This window comes from Gavia stellata, chromosome 6 (assembly GCF_030936135.1).
Source record: "Gavia stellata isolate bGavSte3 chromosome 6, bGavSte3.hap2, whole genome shotgun sequence".
Classification (NCBI taxonomy): Eukaryota; Metazoa; Chordata; class Aves; order Gaviiformes; family Gaviidae; genus Gavia; species Gavia stellata.
The window spans coordinates 37,598,207-37,625,758 of NC_082599.1; the positions used below are offsets into that span (position 1 = coordinate 37,598,207).

General features: G+C 50.1%; 2 protein-coding genes across 3 annotated transcripts; both read right to left on the reverse strand.

Moving 5' to 3' along the window:
• Positions 1 to 3,141: 3,141 nt before the first annotated feature.
• HOXA3 (homeobox A3) lies at positions 3,142 to 5,829 on the reverse strand. 2 transcript variants are annotated; one of them, XM_059818470.1, is made up of 2 exons: positions 5,364 to 5,829; positions 3,142 to 3,911 (listed from the first exon to the last, which is right to left on the reverse strand). In XM_059818470.1, the coding sequence occupies exons 1-2, from the start codon at positions 5,827 to 5,829 to the stop codon at positions 3,142 to 3,144; spliced, it is 1,236 nt and encodes a 411-aa protein (XP_059674453.1). The 2 variants fall into 2 exon arrangements, with proteins under 2 accessions (XP_059674453.1, XP_009817563.2); XM_009819261.2 differs by having other exon boundaries at positions 5,358 to 5,829.
• Positions 5,830 to 23,463: 17,634 nt separating this feature from the next.
• On the reverse strand, positions 23,464 to 24,893 carry HOXA4 (homeobox A4). The gene is made up of 2 exons (XM_059819105.1): positions 24,293 to 24,893; positions 23,464 to 23,792 (listed from the first exon to the last, which is right to left on the reverse strand). The coding sequence occupies exons 1-2, from the start codon at positions 24,891 to 24,893 to the stop codon at positions 23,464 to 23,466; spliced, it is 930 nt and encodes a 309-aa protein (XP_059675088.1).
• Positions 24,894 to 27,552: the final 2,659 nt, after the last annotated feature.

Here is a 27,552-nt window from a genome sequence, read left to right on the forward strand (position 1 = left end):
GGCCCTTAAGAACACATTTAAAGCTTCTTGCTCTTTCCAAGATCAAATGTGGCCGAGAAAAGAGGCAGAGTAAGAAACGCAAGTAAACAAGGAAAAAAGCTGCTTTTAAAATATGCTGGCAGAGGACTGGGCTGCTTGTGGGAAAAGTCCGGTTTTATTTTGCTTCTCAGTGCCTACCTTGGGGTCGGGCTTTTCTTTTTCTTTTCTTTAATTTCTTTTTTTTTTTTTTTTTTTTCCCCCTCTGGAAAATATTGGGATTAACAGCAGGATGACAAATAATAAAGAGAGAGGTTTGTACTTTAACCAGGCTTTGTGAGTAAAACCTGTGTGGGTGTCTCTATTCTGCACATTTGTTTCTTGTGGTCAGCCTAATACAAAAACCACCTGGAACAAAACCTTTGGAGAGGGAACGCGAAATTCTTGGGCAAATCAATTACTTCTGCCTCCAGAGGGATCTTTTAATGGGGAGAATCTTAAATGCAAAAATACAAATTCTTATTTGCAACCTACAGGCTCCGAAGAAGGGGTTGAGTACGGTTTCTGGAAAGAAGGGGGCAAAATCGCCTGTATTTTTCTTTCTTCGGAGTGGGAGGGGGGTGAAACGCCAAATTCTTTCTCTTTGAACGTTTTCCTAAATGTAATTCGTGGCGCTAAAGGAGCCACGCAGTAAGACTCACCGACTGTACCGTTACCTTTTGTTGTATCTAATCTAACTGATCCGAGGGGTGGGGGGCCGGCTTGAATTTTATACGGGCGCTCATTCGAAACGAGGAATGTCTTGCGATGGTGCAAAAATGTTTCCTTTGCCTACAAAATAACAATCAGTCGTTGGTCTGTATTGGGTAATAGTCAGGTTTCAATAAAAAATCTCAGACTACGTAACCTTTCCTTCCACGGTTACATATCTATATATGCAATAAACAGCACGGTATAAATATATTTGCAATCCCTTTCTTCGGCTGAGCATGCTTTATCTATTTATGCAGAAAAGCTCTATATAGATTCATGGATGCATGGCAATGTTTCAGCATCAGGCAAGGATGGTTCTGGGAACAAGATAAAGCCCAAAGATTAATAATATTTCAGCATGAGACCAAAATGGCGACATTTTTTTCTGTGCTCTAAAAGATACAGATGGTGAACAGCGTGCGTTATTATCTACACAGCATAGGAATATGTCTTTATAAACGTGCAGGGGTATATTTTACCTAGTCTATTAAGGTCCGTTTTGATTTATCTTTCAAGTTTCAATCTAAAAATTACGGACATTTCGCCTGAAAGGAAGAAAAATCGGATTTAAGCACACGCTTGCGGGTTTCTGCCTTCCTCCTCGAGATGATTCGGACCGTGACCCCCGCGGGTGCCCGTTTGGGGCCGGGACAGTGGCCCTTCTGCGGTACCGTGTGCCCCCCCCCACCACCACCACCACACACACGCAGACACACACATCCACACCCCCGCAGGAAGAGAGGGAACACAAGGCTCCCCTCCCCCACAGCTCCAGGCTGCGGTGGCGAGGGAAGGCGGCTCAGCAAAAATGAAACAACCCCAAAATGAAATTTTAAAAAGTAATTAAAAAAAAAAAAAAAGATGAAAGATAAAATCCACTTCTTTAAGGAAAAGGGAAAATACGGCGGCGCGGGTGGAAGGAGCCGCGTCCGGAGGCGGCAGCGCTCGGCATCCACCCCCCCGCCGCGTTTGGGGTCTGGCCGGGGCCCTGCTCTACCACCCTTGCTCCCAAGTGCCGGCGGGGCTCGGCAGCCGCCCGCCGCCCGGCTCCCCTCCTTCCCCAGCGGGCGAGCCCGGGGACGAGCGGCCCCTCCGCGCCCGCACCCACGCGGGGCTTTATCCCGAGCTCTGCTCCCATGTGCTTCACACACACACTCGGACACACACCCGGACACACACACACACACACCCCCCCCCGGCTGGCCTGCCCGGGAGGCAGGGCACGCTCCCCGCGCTGCTCCGCGGCCGGTCCCCCACCGGAGCCCCGGGAGGGCACCGCGCAGCGGGCGCGGGAGGAGGCGGCCGCCGCCGCGGGCCGTGAAACCCCGCTGGAAGTAAAAAAAAAACCCTCTCCCTGCCTATGAAATGCTGAAAAGGCGTCGCGGAGCCCTTCGGGTGGGCGAGCGGATCCTCGTGTGAGCTTACAGACGAGTTTCCCAGCTCCCCACGTCATGAAGGGCTCTCCCTTCCCTTGCGCTGCGAAGAACATGTTCTTAACTCTTTATTATTCAGAATAAAAACTTTATTACTTTTTTTCAGAACGTGAGCAGCAAGGAATGTATAACTTTCAAAACAAATCTAGCCTTTTCAGCTTCACACGCTTTCTGTCTAGCTGGATGTTACAAGCATAAAGTATTCAAACCGTGATCTTTTTTCCCAGATTTTATTGCATCGTCATCATCACCGTTATCACCATTTTTAGTAAAAGGAGTTATAGTTTCCTTTCAAATGATATTTCCTACGCGTGCCGATATGCCATCTAACATATGGCCAGGTAAATACTTCCTGAATACTCAGGGTACAGATTTTTTATATATATATAAATATGAAACAAATGGGGATAAATAAAATTTTAAACACTTAGATTATTCAATGTTTGCAAAAAAAAAAATATAAATAAATCTGAATGTTCACCAGCATACACACATTGAAAGACTTACACGTATTAATAATTGTCCAGGGAGTCCCTGTCCAAGCGCTTTTGATGTCTTTCTCGCTATTTAAAAGAAGTGCAATAAAAAAAATTGCTTCCCCGTGGGATCAATCATGTACGAACAAATTCACATTTAAGAATTCCTTTTATAGAAAATTTGTTCATATACCCTGTTTTGATAAAAGTGTAGAAGGTAAAGTATAAAGCCTCTGCATACTCCCAAAGTGAGACACAAGGCTACAGTTCAAGAAGATAAATATCCACTAGTGAAACTATAGAGCAATTCAAGCAACAAATATTGCTACGTCACATAAACTAGAAAACGCTTTTACCAAAGGAAACAAAACAAACCAAAACGAACAGAAGAAATGAGAAGGGGAAGGGAGGGCACATGGGGGGGAGGGGGACAGAGAGAAGGGAAAGGGTGAGTACTTTCCAAAAGTTGGGGGCTTGGTGTTCCACTTAGCGACTCCTGTCTCTTACAGATGGGTGAGTTTGGGCGCTTCCTGAATTCTTCCCTGAGAAGGATGGTGAGCGGTAAGGTCTGTGTATGTTGGGTGCGGATCGCAAGGTCCATGGTGGTGATTGTTGGCCATTGGCCCAGCCCCACTGTAGTCCATGTTGGCAGAGGGAGGATGAGGGAGATGAGTCAGACCAAAGATGGAAGGCCCAGAATTGGTCATGGTCTCCACGTAGTTGCCCCCTACATAGACGGGGCTTCCCTGTATATGTGGATTCCCATAACCGTTGCCTTGAAGAGGATGAGTATCGTATTCAGGTGTCACAGCTGCTGTCCCCGTGTATCTCTTTTGAGGAGGTGGGCAATTATTAAGAGGAGCGGTATACGATGCAGGGATGCCATAGTTGTTTTGATGAGGCTTGTTAAATGGCGGAGGCGACTGGGGCTCGTAGGGGACACTGTTTACTAAAGAATGCATAGAGTTTAGATATCCCCCAGCAGCTGGAGGGACAGGGCTTCTGCTTGGGGACTGTCCTCCTGAAGAGGTCATCATGCCCTTGCCCTTTTGATCCTTTTTGTATTTCATTCTGCGGTTCTGAAACCAGATTTTGATCTGTCTTTCTGTGAGATTGAGCAAATTAGCCATCTCTACCCTTCGTGGCCTGCAAAGGTACCTATTGAAGTGGAACTCCTTTTCCAGTTCTACCAGCTGGGCACTTGTGTAAGCTGTACGGGCTCGCTTAGAGGAGGCTTGCCCCGGAGGGCTTTTATCACCAGCACAACTCTCACCTATGTAAATCACACAAAGAACACAATCAGCATGGCAAACCCAGACACAGCAACCAGAGACAACGGCCAACAACACCAGCACCTGGAGAGTCCAGCTCTCGGACGCAAGATGGACGCCCATGTGTGCAACAAGTACTCCCCCATGGCATGAGCTCAGTCGTGCCAAGCTACAAGCCTCAGTAGACTTCCTTCACCTCGTTAGTGTCACTATATGACTATACTTGCTTCCTCTAAGAATGACAGCATACAACATATCTTGAGCTTTGCATAAAGGACTAAGAAAGGTTCAGGGAAACACAGCGGGGTTTAGAAACTCTGAAAGTGAACCTATGGCTCTGCCTAACATAGTGGGTCTTCAAGAACTAGCTGTTCTCCATTGCTGTAAAGACCTGCAGCCCTCTTTCTCTGAAAACCCTGGTACATCAGCTAGAGATGCCTGAAAGTTAGGTATCTACAATATAACATTATATAACATATAAGCACAGAATTGACAGTATAGTGTCTCTATCACATCTAGCGTACAGGATAAACATATGGTAGTGATTGGGGAGTATAATATACATAAGAACATACAGCGGCTAGGCTTACGTATAGGCATACGGACTTATTTAAATGTTACTGCTTTTTAATAAAATCGATACATGATATGGAAAGCTGTAAACAGCAGTGCTACCAGGGCCTTAAAAAGCAGACTGGCAAAGATATTTGATAAAGTTCTGGACTCTATTTCCAAGGCACATTTAAGAGAAAAAGAGGAAGACGTTAATATAAGCCCAACTCCTGGGCATTGGAGCTAGCGCTGTTGTTATCGATTTGGGTTTCCTCGAGTAATAAAAGCGTTAATACGCACTTCCAACCCTCAAATAATATTTTATGGGCTGAAGTTTATGGCACTCCAGAATGATTGTTGTTTACCAGGCTTGTAACTTTGCCAATCAGCTTGTTAAAATAGGAAGAGGTTGTGACTGCACGCAGGGCATTGATCCTGCCTGCACGTGATTATGAGCTATTTTATTCCTGTTACACTTCAGCAGAGACAGGTCACTGTCTTATTAATCTAACAGCACCATGCCAGCAAAGTACTCGGGACAGGCCTCTGGCTTAAGGCCTGGGCTGCTCCGCACTGACATGATTTACTGGAGGGGGGATTACCTCGGAAATGTGATAGATGCAGGAGGGCACAAGTGGTTTAGCCACTAGGAAACAAAATCACTTCGGACCCATGCTGCAAGGCTGGGAAAGTTTTGCAGGGGGTGGTTTGTTCACTGAGCTTCCCTTGTGAGTGGTGGCAACCCCTTTCCAAAAGCTCGAGGGGGTCAACTTGGAGAGGAAAAAAGCCCCCTCCCTCCCCTCCCCAAAGTGAAGGTGGGCAGAGCTGCCCTCCTCCCTGCCGGATGTGTGGCCAGCCCCGGGGTACCCAGGAATAGGGGGGAGCGTGTTTCATACCTGAACTGGAACTGCTGTTTTTCTGCTTTGTGTTTTGCCGAGACTCTTTCATCCATGGGAATATCTGTTTGGACATGGTGGGTGAGTTAAGAGCCGGGCTCTTGGTGGGGTTGGCCGGGGCAGGGTTGCTGCTGGCATTTTGAGATGGTGAGGCGGAGGACGGAGGTGGAGGTTGTGCCTGCTGGGCCGGAGGCGGCTGCGGCGGGGCCTGCGGGTCGGCAAGGCTGGGGGGCTGGAGAGGCTGGCTGGGGAGGGTCCTCATGCAACTCTCACTGATGTCATTGGCCTTGTGGTGGGACACGGCGCTGCCGGGGGACTGGAGGGAGCACGCGGGGCGGTGGTACTCAGTTTCCACAAGTGATGAAGATGGAGGATATTGCTGCTGACTCGCATTATAAGTGAAACCATTTGCTCCTTGGTAGGGGTAGGCACCATAGATTGCAGAGCTGTCGTAGTAGGTCGCTTTTTGCATTTCGTTGTTTCCCAATATTTATTTCGCAAACTGACAGGGTCTTGACACCCCTGGAGAATAACATTGGCACCCCTCTGTCACGTGGCGCTCTTCCTCCAATGGCCTCTCCGGGCAGACCTGGGGTGTGGGGAGAGCAGAGCAGGGTGAAGAAATGGTACAAATCCATCTTACTTTCAATAGCTAAGTGACATGAAAGCCATAAAAGAAAAAGTGGTCAGCAATATTTAGCAAGCATGACTTGGCCTCGGGCGCAGAGCGTTTTGATATAAAAGCTGCCTGGATTTACTGGCAGCTACAAATATGCGCTTTGCTGCACCGGGATAGGGGCTTTCTAGGGTTTTCTCTTTCTTTCTTCTTAAGAAACAGCGCAGGGCACCACACGGCAAGGGGATTGATCGTTTATCACCAAGAGGCTGTTTTAATACCAGTCTCTGAGATAAGGGTGATCGAGGAATTGGTAATGTGAAGGGGCTGGGCTGCTCCTTCATTCCAGCTCTAGGATCAAACCCTCTCCTGTAACGGGCATCGTTTTATTTTTAGCCTTTCTCTCCAGGTTACGGCTCTCCATACAACTTCAAAGAAATGCATGAGATTGTTCCTGTCTACGTGTGGCAGGGGGCAGGAGCGGGGTGGAAAGGTTTCCTGGCCAGGGATATTTACACACCCCGATCCCAAGTGACGGATTTTGGCTTGCCTATGAAATGCTCGATAGGAAAATAAACAAAGCCAGCGCCTTCTCCCCTCCGTGCTCGCACACCATCCCGAGCCGCCCAGGTCACGCACCCCGGCAGCAGCGGTTTCTGCCCGGGCCAGCCCCGGCCGCCGCCCGCAGCGGCTCCCGCTCGGCCCGCGGAGCGCAGCTGGGGCCGCCCCACGCAGCCCCCGCGCCCGCCTCCCACCCGCGAGCGGGACTGGAGCCTCAGCTGCACCCGGCGCCGCGCGAAGCCCCTTCAGCGAGGCCAGCAGGGGCAAGTTGGGCGCTTTGGTGGTTGTTGGTTTGGTTTTTTCAGCAGTTATTTTCAAGACACTAACTTTCCGTGGAATCAGCCAGATCCTACCTGTTAAAACATGATGGATTGGGGGAAAAAAACACACCAGGAACCTGAAAAACCAGCGTTCATCTCCATGACCACGGCTTGAACTTTCCTTCCAACTTAGCGATAATAGGTTCTGTCTTGGAAACTGCTATGTAATTTGATGTATGAGGGTCACTTGGCTGGGGAGAGGGTGGACACAAACCCAGAGAATGCTTCTCCTGCCCGGGCGAATCCCTTTCTCCCCCCCTCCTTTTTGTCCCCCGTCCTTCTTTCTTCCTGGGATTTTTTTTCCCCCCTCAGATTAAAGTCTACTGGTTACCTGCCTGAAAATAACCAGTTAAGGAATCGCCCGCATTAATGAGAGAGGAGACCTGTGCGTAATCTCCGATCTAGGAGCTCTTTCCATACGCACTCACATTGTTCCCAGAAATTCAAGTGTGCTCCCCACCGTCCCGCTCCCCCCTTGCTGACAAACCACCACGTCTTTTCGGGTCAGAAGAGCTCTCCTTTCTTTTGCCACTTTCCTTGTGCTTAACCAGCTGGATATTTTCCCCCCAAACATCTAACGAGGACAAATGCTTAGGGGCGAAAAGCCTTACACAACACATGCACCAAACGAGCTCATGCTACGCCTTTCAAGTTATACAAGTTCTTAGAAAACAGTATTCCCTTTGTTAGGTCGTAACAAAATGAAGGTAACACACCTACAGCAGGGCGGCTACCCTGTTATTGCACTAATCGAGCTCTTCGGATATTATTAAGCTAATAAACCGATGGAGATCTGAGGCGCGCACACAATTTCCAGCTCCTCGCCTCTCTTGATGCTATCGAGGCCTGGTGTGATTTTTCTCAATTCCTTTGCAAGAGAGAATAGAGACACCACTACCAGAGGAGAGAGAGGAAATAACGAGCCAGCCGTGATTTTACAAAGGCACCCGCCTTTCATGATCGCGACATCAAATATTTCGTTTTCCCCTGGCCGCTTGGAAGTTTGCCGGCGCAGGCGGGACGGGCAGCGCTGAGCGGGGATGCGGGGCCGCTGCTCCCGCAACCGTCCGCCCGCAGACAATGGGCAACTTTACTCGGAAGGCAAAATGTTATTGAAGCTTCGGCCGCCTGCCAGCAAGGAAAAAAAAAAAAAAAATCAGCTCCCGCCTTTGGCTTGCCAAGTTAATCACTTTCTACGAAGTTATAGAGAAGCGGGGGTAACCTGAGGAGCGCCCGGCCATGCCTGGCGAAAGCGGGAATAGCGGGATTAAGAGCGACAACGATCACGATATTAACAGCGTCCTAACGGGAGGGGGGCGGAGGGAGAAAGTTTGCCACCCCAGCCGGTGTCTGGGATGGGAAAAGCTCTTCTCTCCCGCTCGCAGACAAAAGGCCAGGTCTCACAAACACAGATGGGCCCCCAATTTTTCCGGTGCCCATTTAGATCGGCTCCATCTCTCCATTTGTGCAATATACCTCTCTGCCCTTTACCAACTTCTCTCCCCCCACCCAGACAGCCCGGAGACAGCAGATGAAAGCTGCTTGGGGGAGGCAAATCCCCCCCATTTCCCCCACTCCCCACTTCAGCTCTCTCTTACCCTGTCCTTCCCTCCGCCTCCCCCCTTCCCAAGCACAGGACGTCTTTGCCCTGTAACTCCCAGCCAAGCCCCAAACTCTGACTCTAGGACGAAAAACCAGGCAGCCCCCTTAAAAGATTTCCTGAAAGATAAAGACAAAGTTGAGAGAAGGGGGGGGGAAGAGAGGAGAGAGAGCTGCCTGAACACGAAGTGTAAGGGTATCAGTCACTGCCTGGAAGGAAGCCCCAGCTTGTGAACTCTTCTTGAACCGACATTTAAGTCTACGGTCATAAATCACTGGGACATAAACTCCGCCATTCACGACTGATAGCAGCGTATTTGTGGCCTGCTTACCTTAACTTCTGACGACTGAGGCGGAAGCCAGCATGCTCTCTCTCTCTTTTTTTTTTTTTTTTTTTTTTGGAGGCGACACAACCCAGGGAGCGGGGGCTGTCTGCCCCAGCCCGGTCCCTGCGGCCGCGGGGTCGGCACCGGCTCAGCTCCTCCGCACCCGGCACCCCCTGGCCGGGAGGGGCGAGCTCTGCCCCGCACGGGATGGGGACGATTGCTCCGGACACCCGCCTCCCCAGCTCCCCTCCCGCTTCAGGCTGCCCACCCTGCCCCGAGCCGGTCCCCGGCGTGCCGGGCTCCCCCTGCGCGGGGCACAGAGGACGGGGATGTTTCCCAGGGCTGCTCTGGGAAGGGAAGGAGAGAGAGGAAAGGAGAAGGGGGGGGAGAGTGGAGGGGGAAAAAAAAAAAAAGAAAGAAAAAGCAAAAAAAAGGAAGGAAGAAAGAAAGGCGGCCGCCTGGGGAAGCCTGGGGCAGGGTGGGGGCTGGGGAGGGAGCGGAGGAGCGCGGCAGTGAAGGAGTGCGGCCCCCCCGCACCCGGGCGTCACCAAAGTCCAGGAAAATTATGCTAATGAAGACAAACGGCGCTCACAAAGGGTCGCTCTCACCAGCCTCCGGGGGTGCTGCTGGGGGGGCTTGGGTTTGTCCCTCTTACCGGTGGGCTTGGGGGGCGGCTGCGGAATAGCCCCTCTGCAGCTCCCCGCCGCCGGGAGCCCCGCAAAGCCCCGGCTGAGTCCCGGGGAGGGGAGCAAAGCCCGGAGAGCCGGAGCTGGGTCCGGAGAGCCAACCGAAGCCCACCAGGATCCACGCTCTGGGCAATGCTTTCAGAGCCACGCTGGAAATCATTAGAGTTACTAATTATTAACTCATGCATGCGTGAGCGCACACACACACACACAGATGTATACCCCCCCCCGCCCCCCAAATATCCCCAGCGCCCGGGACGGGCGCAGAGGCCCGCACACACACACACACACACACGCATGTGCTGCACAGGCGGGTCGGGGTGCCCGCAGTCCCCCATGGGGACGCGTGGGCTGCAGCCCCGCGTGGACGCTGGCCCGGCTCCGCGCAGCTCGCCTTCGCCTCCTGGTCCTCGGCAGCGCTAGGGAAGGCGCTCGCCTCTTTCTCCAGCGCCCCGGGTTTTGGGGGTGGTGGTGTCCCCCCCTTTCCCTGCAACAGAAGCACGGCAGCGACCGTGCAAACGAGAACTTAAATAAAGTTGCAGCCCCTGCGCCTCTGGCAGACCGTAGCTGGACTATGGGCTCCGTGCATTAAGCGGAGGCTCCGAATAATGTCTAAGTGTAAATCTGACGTTACTTCGTTAATTATGGGATTAAAAACATAACTAGCTCTTTTAAAGCACGAGGGAGCCCGGCGTCATCTTAAAGCACAAACAAAGCGAGGGAGAAGCGAGAAATAAAAAGCACTATAAGGCTGGGGTGGCCTCTTACGCATACCAATGGTTTTTGTCATTTATGGCTATGCAAGATTTATGACTTCATGCACCAAAGCTGTAAACAGAGCACTAAAACAGAAAACACTTGCTCCTTATGGCATAAGTGAGAAGGCACCACATGAAAGGGGAAGCGGGCAGCGTAGGAGGAGAGGAGAGGCAAAAATCCCGCGTATGCGTTTTGCTTCAAACAATCCCTTGAATGTTGCATCGGAAGAAAAAAGTCTTTTTAGTCAATAATCAACCCCACACTTTCTTCTGAAACTGCTGATCTGCCATTCGCCCTCTTGCCCGACCAAATAGCGAGAGGCAGCGCTGCGCCCCGACGAAGCCCCCCGGACTGGAGAGGAGGATTTGGCAAGGGAGAGAGAGCTGGGGACTGCAGAAACCTGCGGACGCCGGGGAGCCTGCCGGTTTGGGGAGCCCTGCCGAAAGCCTGGGCGGTCTTTTCCTAGGAGCGCCTTTAAACTTCGGAGCGATCTCAAGCGGCATATTCTGACTACATGTCTGTATTTAAGAGCGGGCACGGGGCGGGGGGTGGGGGGGGGTGTCTTTTTAAAACTGAAGGGATTTGCAAGGGACTTTAATCGTGAGACCCGAAGTGGTTCATAGGAATACCGAAGTGTTTCCTCCATTCGTCTTACTGCCTGCAAAGAGTATTCTGCGAGATTTCGCCTATTAGTCCCGTTTCCCCACTCCCCCTCTCTCCCCAAAGAGGTCATTTTAAGCACGAGAAGATGATTATTTGTTTTTAATGTCTTCTATGATGTCGGGATAAGTGTCCCAACACAGAGATCCCCGCTGCTTTTATCTGTCTTTCCCTCCCAGAGGCCGAATATTTTCTTTCTGCTCCATTCCGCGGAGAGTGATAGGGCTCAGGTCGGGGGGAGGGGGGGACCGGCAGAGTTTGGGGCTGATTCCCGGGTGAGAAAAGCCTTTTCTTCCCGAAGGGTCCCACTCCCCCCCTTTCATGGAAATACTCTTAGTTTCTGAATAAAATAATGCCTGTAAAGCGCTTTGTCCTTGGATGCTCCGAAGTGGAAGCAGGCAGCACCATAATTCAAGGCTGATTTTGGGGGGATCTCTTAGGGATGAACTAGCAAGGCGGGGAGTTGATGGAGAAGGGGACCAATTCTGGAAGCTGTGTTTGTCCAAGTCGTTAGAGAGTTAGAGGGGATATTACCTGCCTTAGAGAAGGACTGGACTATCGAAGCAAGCCGTGGTTAATCTGAATTATTGTTTATACTCTCTAACACTAAAGAATGGCAACGGACTGTCCTATTTGCTCAGCACACTGAGGTTATTTACACAACCCGCCGAAATCCCCCTCTCCTCCAAAACTCTTCTTTCTTTCTTTTGCTCTAGATTAGGACTGTATTATTTATGAGTGTTTTAACTGGGTCAATACGCATCCGAACTGGGTCATAAATCAGAGGAAACGCTGCCAAGTAATTGAGCTGCAATTAAAGCTTGCACTTCATTTCTGAGGCGCGTTTTGGCCCATTTCAAAATACGGCAAAGCCAACCTTGGCTTTTAGACACACAACTGGGAGCGAAACAGCTCTCCTCCCCTCGCCGAAGAGAGAGAGACGCCGGGTCTAAGAAAGGACAACGTGCTTCAGTATGGCGAGAAGGGGAAATAGCATTTCTTTGGGTCAGTTCTGCTCTGAGAGCAGCTTAAAGAGCAGGAAAGCGAGAAACCAGCCCCAACATCTCCGCCCTGCAGGTCGTTGCAGGACGGCCGCGAATAGCTCCGAGTGGAAATAACCTTTTTTTGGTTTGTTTTCAGCGGAGTTTTTATCCTCGTTAGCTTTTCTTCCTCTCTCCCTCTCTTCCTGGCCCCGTAGAAGATGAGTAACTACAAGCGCCCGGTAACTGGGCACAAAATGGTACAGCGGGAATTGGCGAGTCGCGCGGAGCGAACTGGAGGAAAGCGAGCCCCAGCGCTCCGACCTTTCCCCAAGCCGGGACACACCGGGGGAATGTGGGTTTATACAGCATTTTGCCCTCCTTGGAGAGCCAAGTAGTCTTTCATTTTCGTAATTTAAAGTGCATTATTTATATATAGCTACGCACACATATTTCTAAGTATATGCAAATACTTACATATTTATACGTACGGATATAGATATACTTATGTAAACGACGGTATGGATATGAATTTAGGACTAGTACGTGCTCTCCTAGAAGACAATTTCCACTCCTCCCCTTTCTATTTTCGCTTTCCAGATCCCCATTCAGAGAGAGAAAAAATACCCCACATTTCCAAGACTGATTTATTGTTAGAAGCCATGGCCGGCTCTTGGTTCAGCTCCTTCTCACCGCGGAGAAGTGAAGAGGAGCCCCTTGGCTCATTGTGGAAGGGCAAGCTTTGCCACAGAGCTTAGCGCCCATGCAGCCCTCCGCGCACGGTAAACAAAGTACCACTAAAGCATCGTAAATAAAATGGCAGCACGATCGCATACTCATCGATTTACGGAGCGGCAGCGGCCGAACAAACACCCATAAAACAACAACCGCCGCCGCCGCCGCACACCCGAGCACGACCCCGACCGAGGAGCATCCTCCCCCCCCGCATCGTTTTCTCCGACTTCCCCAAATACATAAATAAATAAACACACAAGCGCACCAACAAAATAAAATAATAAAATAAAATTAAGGGGGAAAAAATGCAAACTCGACAATAAAAGAGGCTTCCCATCTCTAGCCGATCATAAATAATGATAAGATGGCAATCGAGGGGCTGGAGCTGAGGCAGCTGGCCATCAACAGCAGTGTGGGATCTCTATGGAGAAAAATAAATAAAGAAGCAAACTCTCCCTGCTCTGCTCGCTGCGAGGGGAGAGTTGAATATTTACCGCAGCAAATTGAAACAAAGGGGGAAGCAGCCTGGCTCCGGGTGCACACACACCCGCACGCACACACACGCACTCACTCCAGCCTCTGCTACTGACCTTTGCCTCGAACAGCAATAACTCACCACATAAATGAACAATCAACGGAAATACCTTAAAATAAAATCCATCCTTTCTAACGAAGCATTTCGTCCTCTCGGCTCGACAATAACCTTTCCATAAGGAACGAAAGCTGTCAGCGAAATGGCCAGCTCTTGCGGGGACGGTGATGGGGGCAGGAGGAAAAAAAAAATAATAGAAAGCAGTGCTTGCTCAGAACAGATACTGGAAAAGCGTAATCGCAGACGGAGCCAGACCGGGTCTCCACTCCAAATGCCACAATAATGCGCTGTATTATGTGCTCACGTGGTCATACGTCAACTTAAATCCTTTTATTTGAAATAGGGAATCATTGAAGGAACAGGGTTTCTTAGCGCGAGCCTTTGCTTTTTAAAGCCTTAACCCAATATGTTAAAGAAGAGTTTTAAGGGAGGGGAAAAAAAATCCGAGAGATGCAGATGACTGGGGGGGGGGGGGGGGGGAGATTGGTTTGATTCTTTTTCCTCCCACACCAATATTTCTTTAGACAAAGCCCATTGGAAGGTAAGAGGAATTCTTCTTATAATAAGGGATTACGCTGCACTTTGATACTTAGCCTAATTAACCGGCATTTGCTCCCCAGGCCCGCCACTCTGCTCCACGTCGCATGTCCTCTGCAACCCCCGAAGAAAGCCCAAATCTTAATACTATTATTTCCAGCCCCCTTCTAAATGGGACCATTACCAGCCTTCCCCCCACCCCCAGCCGCCTCTACCCTGCTATTGTACAGGGCTTGCTCAACTCCCACGCGCTACATCAGGGCTCCTGTAGAAACTGAAAAGACCTGTAATTACCTGACAAAGGCAAAAAAGAGTCTCTTCTAAGAGGTTAGTTGATTTTTGTCCTTGTAACACACTATGAAGAATACACCTTCCTTCACTGGCGTGGCTCTGAATTTTGCAAAACCTTTTGGGACCTTGCTGTTAAACCTGTGCTTACGCATTTCCTATACAGCTAGTTTGAGTGATGCACAAAATTATAGGTTTCTAACGATGAAAAAAAAATTGGGGAGGGGGAGCTCTCTGCCTAAGGGGGAAAAAAATAGGAAAAAAAGAAAAGAGCAAAGTTGTATGCGGCTCCCGAGCCAGGCAGCTTCGCTTGTGTGCGAACACACCACATCTTCCCCGTAAGATTGTTTAACTTGTGCTATTGACACAATAAGCTAAACAAACAAAAGAAACCCTCAACTCACATAACTTTTCTGGAAGGAGTCAAAGAACATCAGATAGTTCACACTTTTAACGTGTCCCTGGTCCAGTTCTGTGACTCCAGCATTTTGCATCATGATGTGTATACCCTTGCCTAAATTTTTCCACCGTTCCCCATGAGCTCGAAGCAAACTTTCAGCTAAGTCCATGTCCCCTCTTACTGTTTCACCTGCACTTCATTGCACAGAATGGAAGGCGTTTTCTGTTTAAAGGTGATTTTTAGTGTTATGGGCAAGCCTTACATACTCTTGCTTGGATTGTAAAACAGGGCCACTGGAATTCAAACCCATCAGTAACAGTGTATAGTAGCGGACATCGCGGCAAAGTCAGCGTGACATTACAACAGAGGAAGGATTTGCAATTTTTCATATGGAAGTGACTGAGCTAGTAGCAAGGTATACATATATTATCCCTCACTAAGAACTGGAATAAAAACTATATACCTTTGAAAAAGAGAAAGCATTAGCCACACACGACATGCCCAAGACTGTAACTATCAGCACGACTGGTAACCCCGCAGCTCTCGTACTTAACGTAAACCGAGGCTGATATTTACTCGAGATGGATTCACGGCTCTTTTATATACGGTGCGTTTAGATGCCATAAAAGAAACACACAGAGAAGTTCTTCTGCAACAATGAAACTGAAATTAATGGGGAATGGAGCAGATGTTGAGAAAAGCAGAGCAAGTCTTTCTTGGGGCCGTTGTAAAAAGTTATCGACTGTTTTGCGTCAAAAGCAGAAAGATGGCTTTAGAAGTTACAGTCCTGAGCAAATAGAAACTACAAAAGCAATAAATCACAATCATAAGTCAGCTTAAATGCCTTAACGCTAGCTATGGCTATTGGCTTCAAAACCCTCTTTCTATGAACATCTTTATTAGTATTAATGGTCAAGTTAATGCTAAAACTACTGTTTAACAATTAACTTCGTGTGTGTAGTGGGGAAACTAATTAATTCTTAAGAAAAGTAACTTCTTGACGTGTGAATACCTTCCACAGGGTGTGCTTTGGGGGGGCGGAAGGGGGAGTCTGCCTAACCTTATGCTGTCCTGGATCGCAGCTGAAAATTATTCCCTTCCGCCGAATCTGGAGAAAGCTTTCTTTGCTCCAGTATCGTGATTACGAGTTTTCAAATACAAATTCAAATGATCTTGCGAGTCGCAGACGCTGAATCTCCCCCGCCACCCCAGACATTGCTTTGTTCCTCTTCCTGGACATTCAACATTGTGTCTTATTACCTCGATGATTTGGAGACCTGAAGCACAGCTTCTAGCAGAAAAATGTGGAGTTTATCAGTAGGTCTGCCACTGATTTTTCTGTGCTTTATACACATGGCTTCGAGCTGAGCTGAAATTCCAGGCTCAGTAACAACAAACAGATCTGAGTTCATAACGTGCCTTCATTAAGAGAGACCCTTTGTGCCAGCTCTGGCATTAATAGCCACTCGTAGAATTATTGCCATTTAAAGTTACCTTCAATATAATTACATTTAGAATTTGTACTGTCTTTCAAGTTTGCTTTTATGCCAGTTGTTAAGAGGTAAGCCTATCACTCCCATGTGAAGACGAAATGGGAATCACCGTGCGATGTAAGTTCTTATTTCCTCGCTTCCTCGAAAGATTTGAAATCTGCTGGGACGCAGAGCTGTTTACCTACATCTGTGCGTCTGATAGAGATAAAGTTGGTCTTTGATCATTTCCAAGCAGATAAAAAGAATAGAGCTATCGACTGTGCCCTTGCGGGAGAAGTTCTGCTCAGAGTCAGCTGAGTCTGCCAGTGTTTGGATCAGTTTAGGAATCCCAAATATCTCTGCACTCAGCGCTGTGGGTACATGCCACCGGAGGAAGGTTCCTTCGTACCGTGTTTTCGCTTTTAATTTCCTAAACACGAGCGTGAATAGGCATTTGCAGCACCTTTTCGTAGCTAAGATTTAAGCAGCCCATTAACCCAACACAAAGAGCCCTTGTAGTCCTGTAATTTATGGCCGCTTTTAAAAGGTAGTAAAATACACTAATTGTACAGCAGCGTCCAAAAATAAGCAGGTAAATCTAGCAGGAATTTGAGCTAACTCTATGTAATCCTCCTCGCTCGGCGGCCGGCATAAGAAAATGGTCACTATGAAAAGCATTACGTTTCTCCTGCCAAAGGACCAGGCGCATCAAGGACTCCGGCAACTCTGAACCACCGAACACCGACCTCCGCCCGGTGCAAAGCAGGCCAGGACAGACAAATGCCCGAAACTTATTCGCGAGCCATTCTGGCGCATGCACTCAGGCAAAAACCAGGTTTTCTAACATCCCCACATGCACTCCGCGCCCGCGGGACTGGCTGCGGAGCTCCTCGCGGGGGAGGCAGACAGGCAAGCCGCGATAAGCCCTTCAACACGGGATGGCTCCAAGCCGCTCTCCCTCGCCTGACGCCTGTGGTTTGGGAAGGAACTAAGAATGGACAAAGACATTCTCAACCTCTTTCGCTCTTCAGATGACTTTGCATCCTTCCTGTCCCCAGTGCCCTTTATAAGGATGGCGATCGCTCAGGTCCCGTACGCTTCTTTGTCTGCCCAGGCACGCGCATTCACCACCCACGGAAGATGAATAGAGCCCATCCAGAAAAAAAATCCAGCTAGGTTAAATATTTATCACAACACCAACAACAACCTCATTCCAGCAGGCTTGTTCCGCGCGCAGGTACTAGGCAAATGGCTTTCCTACAGCTGCGACCGGCGCAAAAGCAGCGGCCGGCAGCCTGCCCGCTTCCCGGCTCTTACCTCCTCCCGCGGCGCGGAGTTGGGCTGAAGCGCTCCCGGCTCCCACCGCCCCGGCCGGGCGGCTTTTTTCGGGGCTCCCTGTAAACAACCAACAAACAGTGCCTTACCGGGGAGTGCAGGGGGAGGTATTTTGCTCCTTCATAGGCAATACATGGCTTGCCGCCTGCGCTGGGAGAGCCCCTGCGCGGGGCGGGCAGGGACGGAGCGGGCGCGGGCTCCCGGCGCGGAGCGTGGGTTCCCACCCGGGTGAAGAACACGGGGAGCTGAGAAATAAAAGCGTGTGGTTGGTTGGGGTTTTTTGTTGGGTTTTTTTTGTTGTGTGTTGGTTTGTTGTTTTTTTTTTTTTTTCTTCCCGTAGACAGCTATGCCTTCTGTCTCCAAGTGTTTGGAAATATTGTCATTCCAAACTCTTGTTACATGAATGTCTGCTTTATTTTCCTCTGGGAAACCTTTGTTTAGGATCATTTAATCAAGAACAGACATTAAACACAAGTTGTGGCGTTCATCTCTGCTGAATAAAACGCGGAAAGAGCTCCAGTTTAAATGCGGGGCATACTGTGGTCGGGCTTTTATTCGACCGGTTAGCCGGGGCCCGATCCTGGCACCATTAGCGTAATGAGAGACTAACAATTTACCTCACTGAAGCGGGATCGGGCCCCAAACAGTTTCTGTTATTTTCTTTTTTTTTTTTTTTTTTTTTTTTGTAAACACACTGGAAGCCATTGAAGGAGGGAAAAAACTGGACGGCTTCTCTTCCCCTAAAATAAACAATATTGCACAATCCAAAAAGACAATAGTCAGATTATTCGCATGCCACTTACTGAATCACGTTTACATATGAATTTGTCAGATATAATAATGCACCCCCCGTATTCATTCTCGCTAATAAAAGCCATCTAACGCATCTTAAAATTGTCAGTAAATGTAAATGCTAATAATTAAATAACACAGTTCTTGCGGAAGGGTGTCATCTGAGCCTTGGAAATATTAAGTCTGTCTTGGGACAACTTTTCGAGCAGAGACTTTGCTTTGGTAATTTAGTAGTTCCATAATTACGCTAATAATTTTAAATTTGGTGTTGAACTCCAGTCTACATAAAATCATGCAATAATAGCCTACTAAGCTGTTTATTGCCGTCTCATAAATTTGAGAGCGCTGACTGCTAAAATCTACTGGCAAACACGAAAGAAAATTGAAAGTTCAATCTGCAATCGCAGAGCCCGGGCGCTGCTGCCTGGGGTTATTCTTAGCTCTACCTTTCGCTCCACTCGGCTCCAGCACAGGGGGAAGCCCCTGGCATTTTAGGCTCAAACTCATACCTTAGCCGTTTTGATCCCCAATCAATAGTCATGTTACAAACGGCAATAATCATCGATCAAGCGTGTCGTGACTGGGTTGCCCCACTCGTGTTAAATATGGAGCGTGTATCTGAAAACGGTGCCAGCGACTTTCTGTTATTTATTTTGGAGCTATTAAGTCACGCCACCATATTTTACACTGCCACAGTCCTTTAAACTGTGTTGCTTCTTGAAAGAGTTGCTAAGTAGCAATAAAGCACTTTACAAACGCTATGACTTTTTCTTTTTTTTTTTAATTTGTTGTTATCCCAAACTCTAATATTCATTGCGGCACTTTAAGTTCGTACATAAATCGTTCAGACTAATGAGTCATAGAGAAATTCGCCCATGACTTTTCCTTTACAATGCTCACTGCCTTTCCATTGCTTTTTTGGCCCTGCATTAGGAGCCGGTGATTTATTAACGCCAGGAAAATTGAACAAAGCAGGTCCTCCTGCACTGTGGCACCCAGCCTTCCACAGTGTGAATTAGGACATTATCAAATGTGTTTGCCTCGGTAACACTTAATCACCAAAAGCCGTAATGTGACCACAAGGCAGCTAAAACAAAGATTTAACATTTCTAAATATTAAACTTGTTAAGCAAATGCTCAGCAGACAAAGCAAGCACAAACAATTAAAGTCATCAAGCTAGAAATACACACTACCTACTTACCAACACAGACCCTACTGCTTGCTTAAGAAGTTTAGAATCTTTCAAGATAAATCAGGTGGGTTTTTTTAAAAGGGAAAAAAAAAAAAGAAAGAAAGAAAAACAAACTCCAGTAATAAGGAGTTGAGTTTCACTTCTGAGAGAATCACTCCTAGTGAGGACTGACGGCCACAGATCCATTCCTGACTATCTGCATTAATTATTTAATGAGTCACGTGACCCTAAAGATTAAAATTTCAATATCTCCCCCAGAACAGACGCAACACCTTTATCTGTGAGCGCAGGGATCCTCGTACTTGGGTCCCCTAATCTCTGCGGGCTTTGACAGCTCCTCAGTTTCTAGGGAGAGCGCTTGGGCATTAATAACACTGGTTTGTCCCGCTCTCTACAGCGAGATCGGGCAGCTTTGCACCCCCCAGCCTCCCCAAATTAGTCAGTTGAACCCAGATCCTCGTTGCCTGCGGGGGGGGGGTTGGGGGGGGGGGGGGAGCCCTGAGCGCTCCTGTCAGGAGGACGGGGGAGCAGCAGGGGTGGCGTCCCGGGGGCTGCCCTCCGCGGGTCAGTACTGCCTGTCCGCGGGCCCGGGCGGAGCCAGGAGGGCTGCCCGGGGCCGGGGAGAGGCGGCTGCGGAGCTTCCCCTGCCCACGCGGGGAGCACCGGCCCCGCCGGGACCTGCGTGGGCCGGGCCCGGGCGCAGCGCCGCGCCCGAGGGGACGGCCCCGGGGCGACCCCCGGGGGCTCCCACCCCGCCGCGGCCCGGCCAGGCCGTGAGGCTCCGGACCCGGCAAGAGCCTCCGCCTCCCCGGGGCCCCGCCGCCGGGCCGGCTCCGGCAGAGGTGTGGGAACGGCGGGCGGGCCCCGGGCCGCCCGGATCGGGCCCCAGCGCGGAGCCGGGAGGGACTGGGGGGGGCCGGAGTTTCATGGCAAGGCTGTCAAGATCTCTGCCTGTGTGAGGGCTCCCCCCACCCCTTCCTCGTTTACAAACACTGGGAAAGAAGGCCGGGGAACGGCGAGCACCCTGAAGAGAAAAAAAAAAAAAAAATAAAAGAAAAAAAAAGTCCCAGCATTGGGTAATCCTCCAACGCAGTATGGCTCTAGTTATTAAATACCACAAGGCGCTTGTCACAGCTGAGTTCCCCGTGTAATAAAACACCAGGTATAGCAAGAGCTTGCAGGAGAAACGGGGAGGGGGACCTGGGAAAAGGAGCCTTTTTCTTTGGTGGGTGGAGGGGAGGTGGGTACCGGGGTTAACGGCGTGGCGTTCCCTGCGGCCAGCAAATTGACTCCGAGGTGATTTAGTCTCTCTTTGAAATATTGACAAACTTCCACGTCCAGCCTTTTGGGCCACGCTCGCCTTTGTGGCCAGAACAGATAAATCCGTGTGTGAGAGGCACCGGGAGAGCGGGAGAGAGGGAGGGGGGAAAGAGACATTTAGGTCCAAGTGCCGGATTAAAAAGAATACTGTCTTTAAAGGTCAAGGGTTTGAAGGGTCAGTCTGCTCCTCTAAAAAAAACAATTAATGGGATAGAAAATTTGTCCTCTCGGTGAACTCCCGGTTGCCTTAGCAAAGGGAGTACAATGCGAGAATTTAAACTGGACGATGTAATTTTCGAAGTTATTGTAAAGACGGGCGGTATCGGACGGGGAGCAGAGGGCTCCCAGCCCGGGAGCAGCGTCCCGCTCCCAGCACAGGCTAGAGGGGGAAGGGGAGGGAAAAGGAAATTTTACCTTAAACGACGATAATCTGCCATGGGGGTACTTTGCAGTCCGCGGTTCAATCTCCAGCAAGAGAGTGTACATTTTTTTAGCAGACAGCCAAGATGCTGTGTCTTTACACATGACCACTTTTTTTTTTTTTTTTTCCAGGAAAATCCTTTGCGTCTTCACAGACTTTTCCAAGAGAATGCCTTTCAGAACCGCTGTTGAATTACAAAGAAGTATTTATTGTAGGAGGTGATTAATGATTCTCGCTAAAATTGCTATTTGCAGCGTGATTTCATTTCTCTTTACAATGGGAGCAAACCAGGTTTATACGCATAGGCGGCACACTAAAGAAATCCTGCATCGCCAGTTAATACGTTTCAGCTGGAATTTTGGTCGGTTGTGCTAATTTTGGCTTTAAATATAGTAAGAGATTCTCAAGCAATAAACAAAACGAAGAGTTACATGCTGGCCGATAGCAGTTACCTCACTTACAGCTCTATTTTTCTCCCTTTTTAAGGAGGCAGCTGGCAATTTAGGGTTTAGTAAACCGCAACATATGAGTGGAAGTGCGCTTTTCAGGCCTGCTCCTTGGTCAGGTTTGGAGACAGCAGTGTTTGCTGAGGGTATTTACAGCCGCCACCTCTCTGATGCTGAGCGCACGTTCCATTTTTCTGCGGGGCGCCCGTGTTCCTTGGCCAGGCAGGGATGCTGGCCATATCCTTGGGGCCTGGTGCTACCTCACCCAGGGGGTGATGATGCACCCAGTCCTGGCGGCCTCACTCACGCGAAGCGAAGCACTGATTCAAAAAATCCCTCTCGGATGTATTTGGGTAAGGCAGGCAGTCTTGGCCTTCAGGCCTTCCCTGGAAGATTTACTAGTGCTTGAGCTCCTTTCCAAGCCTTTTCCCACCCAGCTCAGTGCTACTCGCTGTTGTGGAAGCCCTGAGCGAGGCTCCCCGTTAGCAGCTCCGCTTTGCCTGCGCTCCTCAGCTGCCTGGAAGCAGCGAGATGCACAGCTTTAGCTGGAACCTCTTGAACCCTATTTTGCCACAGTCGTTGCGACAATCTTGGTGAGATAAACCCCTGGAGTTGTACCCAAATTCAGGTTTCTGCCGAGGCGTTCTCAACACATTTCGAAATAGTCTTAAAAAGAAAATAAAAGGAAACAGAAAAGGCAGCTTAGAGAAACTTTAGGTTACCGCCCATGTATTCCCCTTCAAAAGCGCTAGCCAATTGAGAAATCATAATCGGGCGAAGATGAACGAATAAATCACGACTGGCTAAAGATTTAAAGTGTTATCACGGGGAGCATGTGTGACTTCTCCTCCAGCAAAGCCCATCATGGGAGCTTATTGGCTTCCAGTAGAAGCACGGTTTCTCTGTAACGCAGCTGAAAATAGTCGTACGGACAGCGATGGAGAGCCGGACTAATTCCGCCATAAGTCCCCTAACGAGAATACCACTCACCTTTACCGTGAAGCAAGACCTTTCCTCGTCCTGCAGCGCTCTTTTTCCCAGCCAGGCAATTGGGAGCCAGGACGTTTTTCACTATGCTTAAAGCAACCACTACCTTATTGACAAGTTGGATCTAAGTTAAATCAATACGTTAAATCGTTGTTTTCCATTCTTGGTGCCAACACCAGCCAAGCACAAGGTGGATGAAACAGCACTGAGTGGACTTGTGTTTCAAGCGTTTAATTCTTTTGTACAGAATAATCTTTATTACCAGCATTTGGCACTGTTATACATTACACCAAAAATCCACAAATTATACATGGACCCAAACGATTTAGACGGTGCCAAACATGAAGACAGCAACAGCCTTTATAGCAATATTTCTTTAAATAAATGCAATAGGGAATGTGGATAAAAACTAATAGATCACAGCTACTGCGAGGGCTACACTTAAAACCAGTTAAGTTACCTTTGATACATAAAACATTTTCCTTTAGACAGCGTAAGGGGACATTTTTCATAAGTCTTTAACCTCCCGTGGACGTGTTCGTTCTCTCTCCCGTGTTGGTGTGTGTGCATACGTGCCTGTGCACCCTCACGCACACACACACGCACACGGGAATCCACGAACACGCCACGAAACAGCGCTATTCAAGTCAATGCCTTACACAAGTGTCTCACGAGGTCTTTGCTTTGTTTTAACCGTCTTTTATTTTTAAAGTGTTCTATAAAAAAAAAAAAAAAAAAAAAGAGTCCGTCTTAGGTACAGAGAATTCGTCCGTGACAGCATCCAGCCCTCTCTTACACCGAGGGCAAGAGAGCGTTTCCATAAATAGAAAAAAAATGATGGGCATGGAACCATTATCTATATACAATGTAGACAATCGTCCGGGTTTTGGTTTAAACATGTGCCCGTTCTTGGGCACGCCTCGTCTTCCTTTCCTGCTCCTGTTTTGTTTTACACAGTTGTTTGGTCCAAACGGCCAGCCTCCACCACGGGGCAGCTGGAAAACCCCAACAGATAGGTAAATATATATATATATATATAAAAAAAAAAAAAAAAAAAAAAAAAAACAAACCCAAAACGTATTTATAGCGCGGCTGCATTGGGTGTAGCCCCATCGAGCGGATGGGGGTGGCCCTGTGTCTGTGCTTTGGACTGCTGGCTCAGTGTGGACTGGTTTGAGGAGCGCATCTTTGTGTTAGGCAGTTTATGGTCTTTCTTCCACTTCATGCGCCTGTTCTGGAACCAGATCTTGACCTGGCGCTCGGAGAGGCAGAGGGTGTGCGCGATCTCGATGCGTCGCCTCCTGGTCAGGTAGCGGTTGAAGTGGAACTCCTTCTCCAGCTCCAGGACCTGCTGTCTGGTGTAGGCAGTGCGAGACCTCTTGGGCTCCCCTCCGTTGTAATTGGGGTTGACTGAAACGTGCATGCACAGGCACACACACACGCGCGGAGGGGAAAGAAAGGGGGGGGGGGGGAAGCGATGGAACATAATCATTATATAATAACTTGACACCAGGTTCACATAAGATACATAAACGGCAAGAAAAATTGTTTCACAGCCTATCGACAGTGGGGACAATCGAGGAGCAATAAAAAATGGTGATGGGCATTTGGGTTAGAAGAAAAGCTTCAAAGACACATGGCCCAGAGCCACTGCAGGGCAATTAAATTTATGGGGGCTATAATTACTGCCCTAACAGTTTGGCGTCTCGTAAATCTTTTGATAAAGGACCCCGGATACAAAAGGTTTCTCACTTTTTTTTTTTTTTTTTTTTATTAGGAAACGCGGAGGGAGAAGGAGGGAAAAAAAAAAAAGCCACACACGCAACGACCCGTCCCGGCCCCGGGAGCACCCTCCCCCCTTCCCTCCTCTGCAGGCGCACCCCCACCTCCCCCTGGCAAGGGCAACTCACCCGTGCTCACATGGATCTTCTTCATCCAGGGGTAGACCACCGGCTCCTTCCCCTTCAGCCCGGGCAGGCTCTTGTCGGGCAGCAGCGGGCAGCCGGGCCCGGTGCCGGCCCCGGCGGCGGGAGCCGCTTCGCAGCGGCGCTGCAGGGCATGGCCTGGGAGCAGGGGCTGGGGCGGGCCGGGGTGGCCCTTGGCGGGCGGCGGCGGCGGCGGCGAGGCGCCCGGGGGCGGCTGCTCGGGGCCCGGGGCGGCGCTGCCGGCGCTGCTGTAGCTGTAGGGCGCCTGGGGGTAGGAGGGTGCCTGCGCGGGGTAGAGCGCCTCGGGAGGCGGCCCCGGCGGCCCCGGCGGCGCCGCGGGAGCCTGGTAGCCCGGTTCCCTGCGCGGCCGCGAGAAGTACTCGGGCAGCGCCGGGCCCGGGTGCGCGGCGTGCAGGTGCGGCGGCGGCGGCGGCGGCGGCGGCGGCGGCGGGGCGTGCGGGTGCGGGTGGTGCGGGTGGTAGCTGGCGGAGCTGCCGGCGCTGCCGCTGTGCTGCGTGTACTCCTCGCAGGGAGGGAATTTGGGCTCGATGTAGTTGGAGTTTATCAAAAACGAACTCATGGTCATTAATTTGTGAAGTGCAAAAATACTAATTTTTCTCGCGTTGTCGTTTTTCTGGGCTCGGCGAGGCCCCTCCCCTTCCCCCCCCTCTCCCCTCCCTCCCTCTCCCCCTCCCGCTGCTGTCAAGTGCTCGCCGCTGCCAAAGTTTGGGCCTCCAGCTTACCCCCCTCCCCTTCCCCGCCGCACTCCCCTCCCTTCCTCTCTTCCCACCCCTGGAGCGCCTACAACACACACAACACACACCCGCGCACACACACACACACCCGCACCCCCCGCCACCCCACCACCACCTGACCGCCAGCGCCAATTACCGCGCGGGGCCGCGGACCCCGGATCAGGAAATGGAAGGAGGGCAAGCGGCCGCGGGGCAGCTCCGCGCCCGCGGACCCACCGCGGGGGCTGCTCCCGGGGGCCGCCGCCGCTGCCGCCGCCGCGCCTCCTCCCCGGCCGGCGGCCGCCCGCCGAGGGAGCGCCCCGCCGGGGGCTGCCGGACGCCCGCGCCCCGCTTCCGCTCCTCACCAGCATCCCCGGCTCCTCCCGCCCGCCGACCCGGGCCGCGTCCGGCAGTCGCGGTGTCAAGCGAGATAAAACTAGTCCAGCCCTGACAGTCTTTCCCCCCCCCCGCCCCGGACTTTTTGTTCCCCCGCGGGAGAGCGCAGGAAGCGGGGCGAGGAAGCGGAGCGCAGCCCAGCTGCGTGATCCAGAGGGAGGCAGGCGTTGCACAAGGCGTTGCACAATCCCTTTAAACAAGCCCGTCTCCGACTGCCTGGAGTCGGGGCTGCGCGCAGGCAGAGGGCGGCAGCGGCTGCCGGGCAGAGGCCACCGGCAGCCCTGCGGGGTCCGTCCCCAGCGCCCGCCGCTGCGGCCCGCGGGCGGCCGGCAGCTCTCGGGGCTAGTCCCTTCGCGCCTTTGAAGCCGTGCTAACTGGAGGCATAGACGCAAAAGTTAGTATGAAGGTGGCGGGGAGGCCGAGGAGAGTCCTCGAGTGGCTTGCGGGGTGTGAGGGATATAGCGAGCCTGAAAATAACGGGGAGGAGAGGGGGAAGGGGGAGAGGGGAAGGCGGACACGGCGGTATCAAACGCATCCCACCGGCCGTCGCAGGGCTCACTGCGAGCATCCCTCCCCGCCGAGGAGCGGTTTCCAAACTACGCATTTAAGTCCGTCGGTTTGGTATGCCTCGTCTTGGGTTTACTTCTTAATTTTCAGTTCCACGAGAAATCGCTAGCTCCTTCGCAGAAGTAACTCGCAAACCCTGGCGTAGGAGGGAGAGGGCACTCGGGCACTCCTGCATTGCTAAAACTGAGACTGTTAACGATATCTGCAGCTCAGAGGGAAAGGAGGCAACCGCCCTGACCTTAGGTAATTGAAATTTGATGGTTAAACTAATTACGCTCTTATTCTAAGGGGAAAAAATACGTATTGAACGTCAGCTAGCCTGGTACATTCGGAGTTAGCAGCGAACTTTTCGGATTTTTTTTTTTTTCCCTCCTTTTCAGGAAAGCACATAGACGCATAGAAATGTCTACCCCACCCTTCGAGAATATAATTGCTGAGTGGGTAATCTCATCTGCTGGTATGGGAAAACACATCTAATATATCAAGCGTAAATATGATACGTTTTAGATCTTGCCCTCCTAAAGATATTGCATTAACAGTTACCCTGGTTTAAATTCAGATTATTGTCTTTTGCAGTTTTATAGATAATGGATACATGCAATAAAATTCTATTTGAATATATATTCTATCTAACAAGACACACATCGTATCGATTTATATTTTATCCACACACACACGCACGAACATTGCAGGCGGCTTGCAATACGTTAGAACATTTCCAGCACTTGGGTATACTGGGGTACTTATCTAAACAATCACTCATTTCCTCCTCCTATCGAATGTCTAATTTGTAAAGAGAGTTAAAACACATTTACTTACTCATTTCCAACAGCACATCTATGGAACTCTTTAACTGGGGTAATAGATAAGTTTCTCTATTTACTCTGCATGGAGAGGAAATGCGGTTACACACAGGCTCACAGAGGCAGCCGCAACTGTCCAACAACACACATTTGACAGGAAAGAGGAGATTGTTTTATTTGTATTTTTTTAAAGCACAACAACAACAAAAAAAAAACCAACAGAAAACGACAGCAACCCATGTCGTAAAAGAATAAAGCTCCCGCCTACATGACTGCAAAAAATAAAAGATTGCCAAAGTCCACCACGAGCAGAGAGCATTTTCCCGGCGTAAAGAGCTACATGCACACGTACAGACACAGACGTACAAATACCTGCCGGCCAGCACCAGATGAATTACACCGGGTTATCGTAAATATTATCCTCCGCGTAAGTCCTGAGACACTATGGCCAGAGCACTACAGCAGAGGCTGCCGTGCTCCCAAGCCACGGTACAACACAACGAAAAGTGGTGTCTCGCTTTGTCAGCTCAGCGCTATATTGGGAGAGCGGACCGGGCTCTGTTTCGTATTATTTGCCGTGATTAGATCTCAAAGTATACTAGTTTCTCTGCGCCTCTTTCTACCGTGGGGCTCTGGCGCTCGGCTACAGAGAGAAGGATGCGATTTTGTATACGACTGTAAATCTGCAAGGTGACCTGAGCTGCTCAGCTGAAGTCTGGTTTTTTGGTGTGGGTCTATTACTCTG

Bases quoted from the DNA above. Each gene is read 5' to 3' on its own strand.
- HOXA3 (XM_009819261.2), bottom strand. From the start codon at position 5,829: ATGCAAAAAGCGACCTACTACGACAGCTCTGCAATCTATGGTGCCTAC. The intron at 3,912-5,357 runs GTATGAAACACG...TGATTTACATAG, and splicing joins AAACAGCAGTTCCAGTTCAG to GTGAGAGTTGTGCTGGTGAT.
- HOXA4 (XM_059819105.1), bottom strand. From the start codon at position 24,893: ATGACCATGAGTTCGTTTTTGATAAACTCCAACTACATCGAGCCCAAA. The intron at 23,793-24,292 runs GTGAGTTGCCCT...TGCACGTTTCAG, and splicing joins GAAGATCCATGTGAGCACGG to TCAACCCCAATTACAACGGA.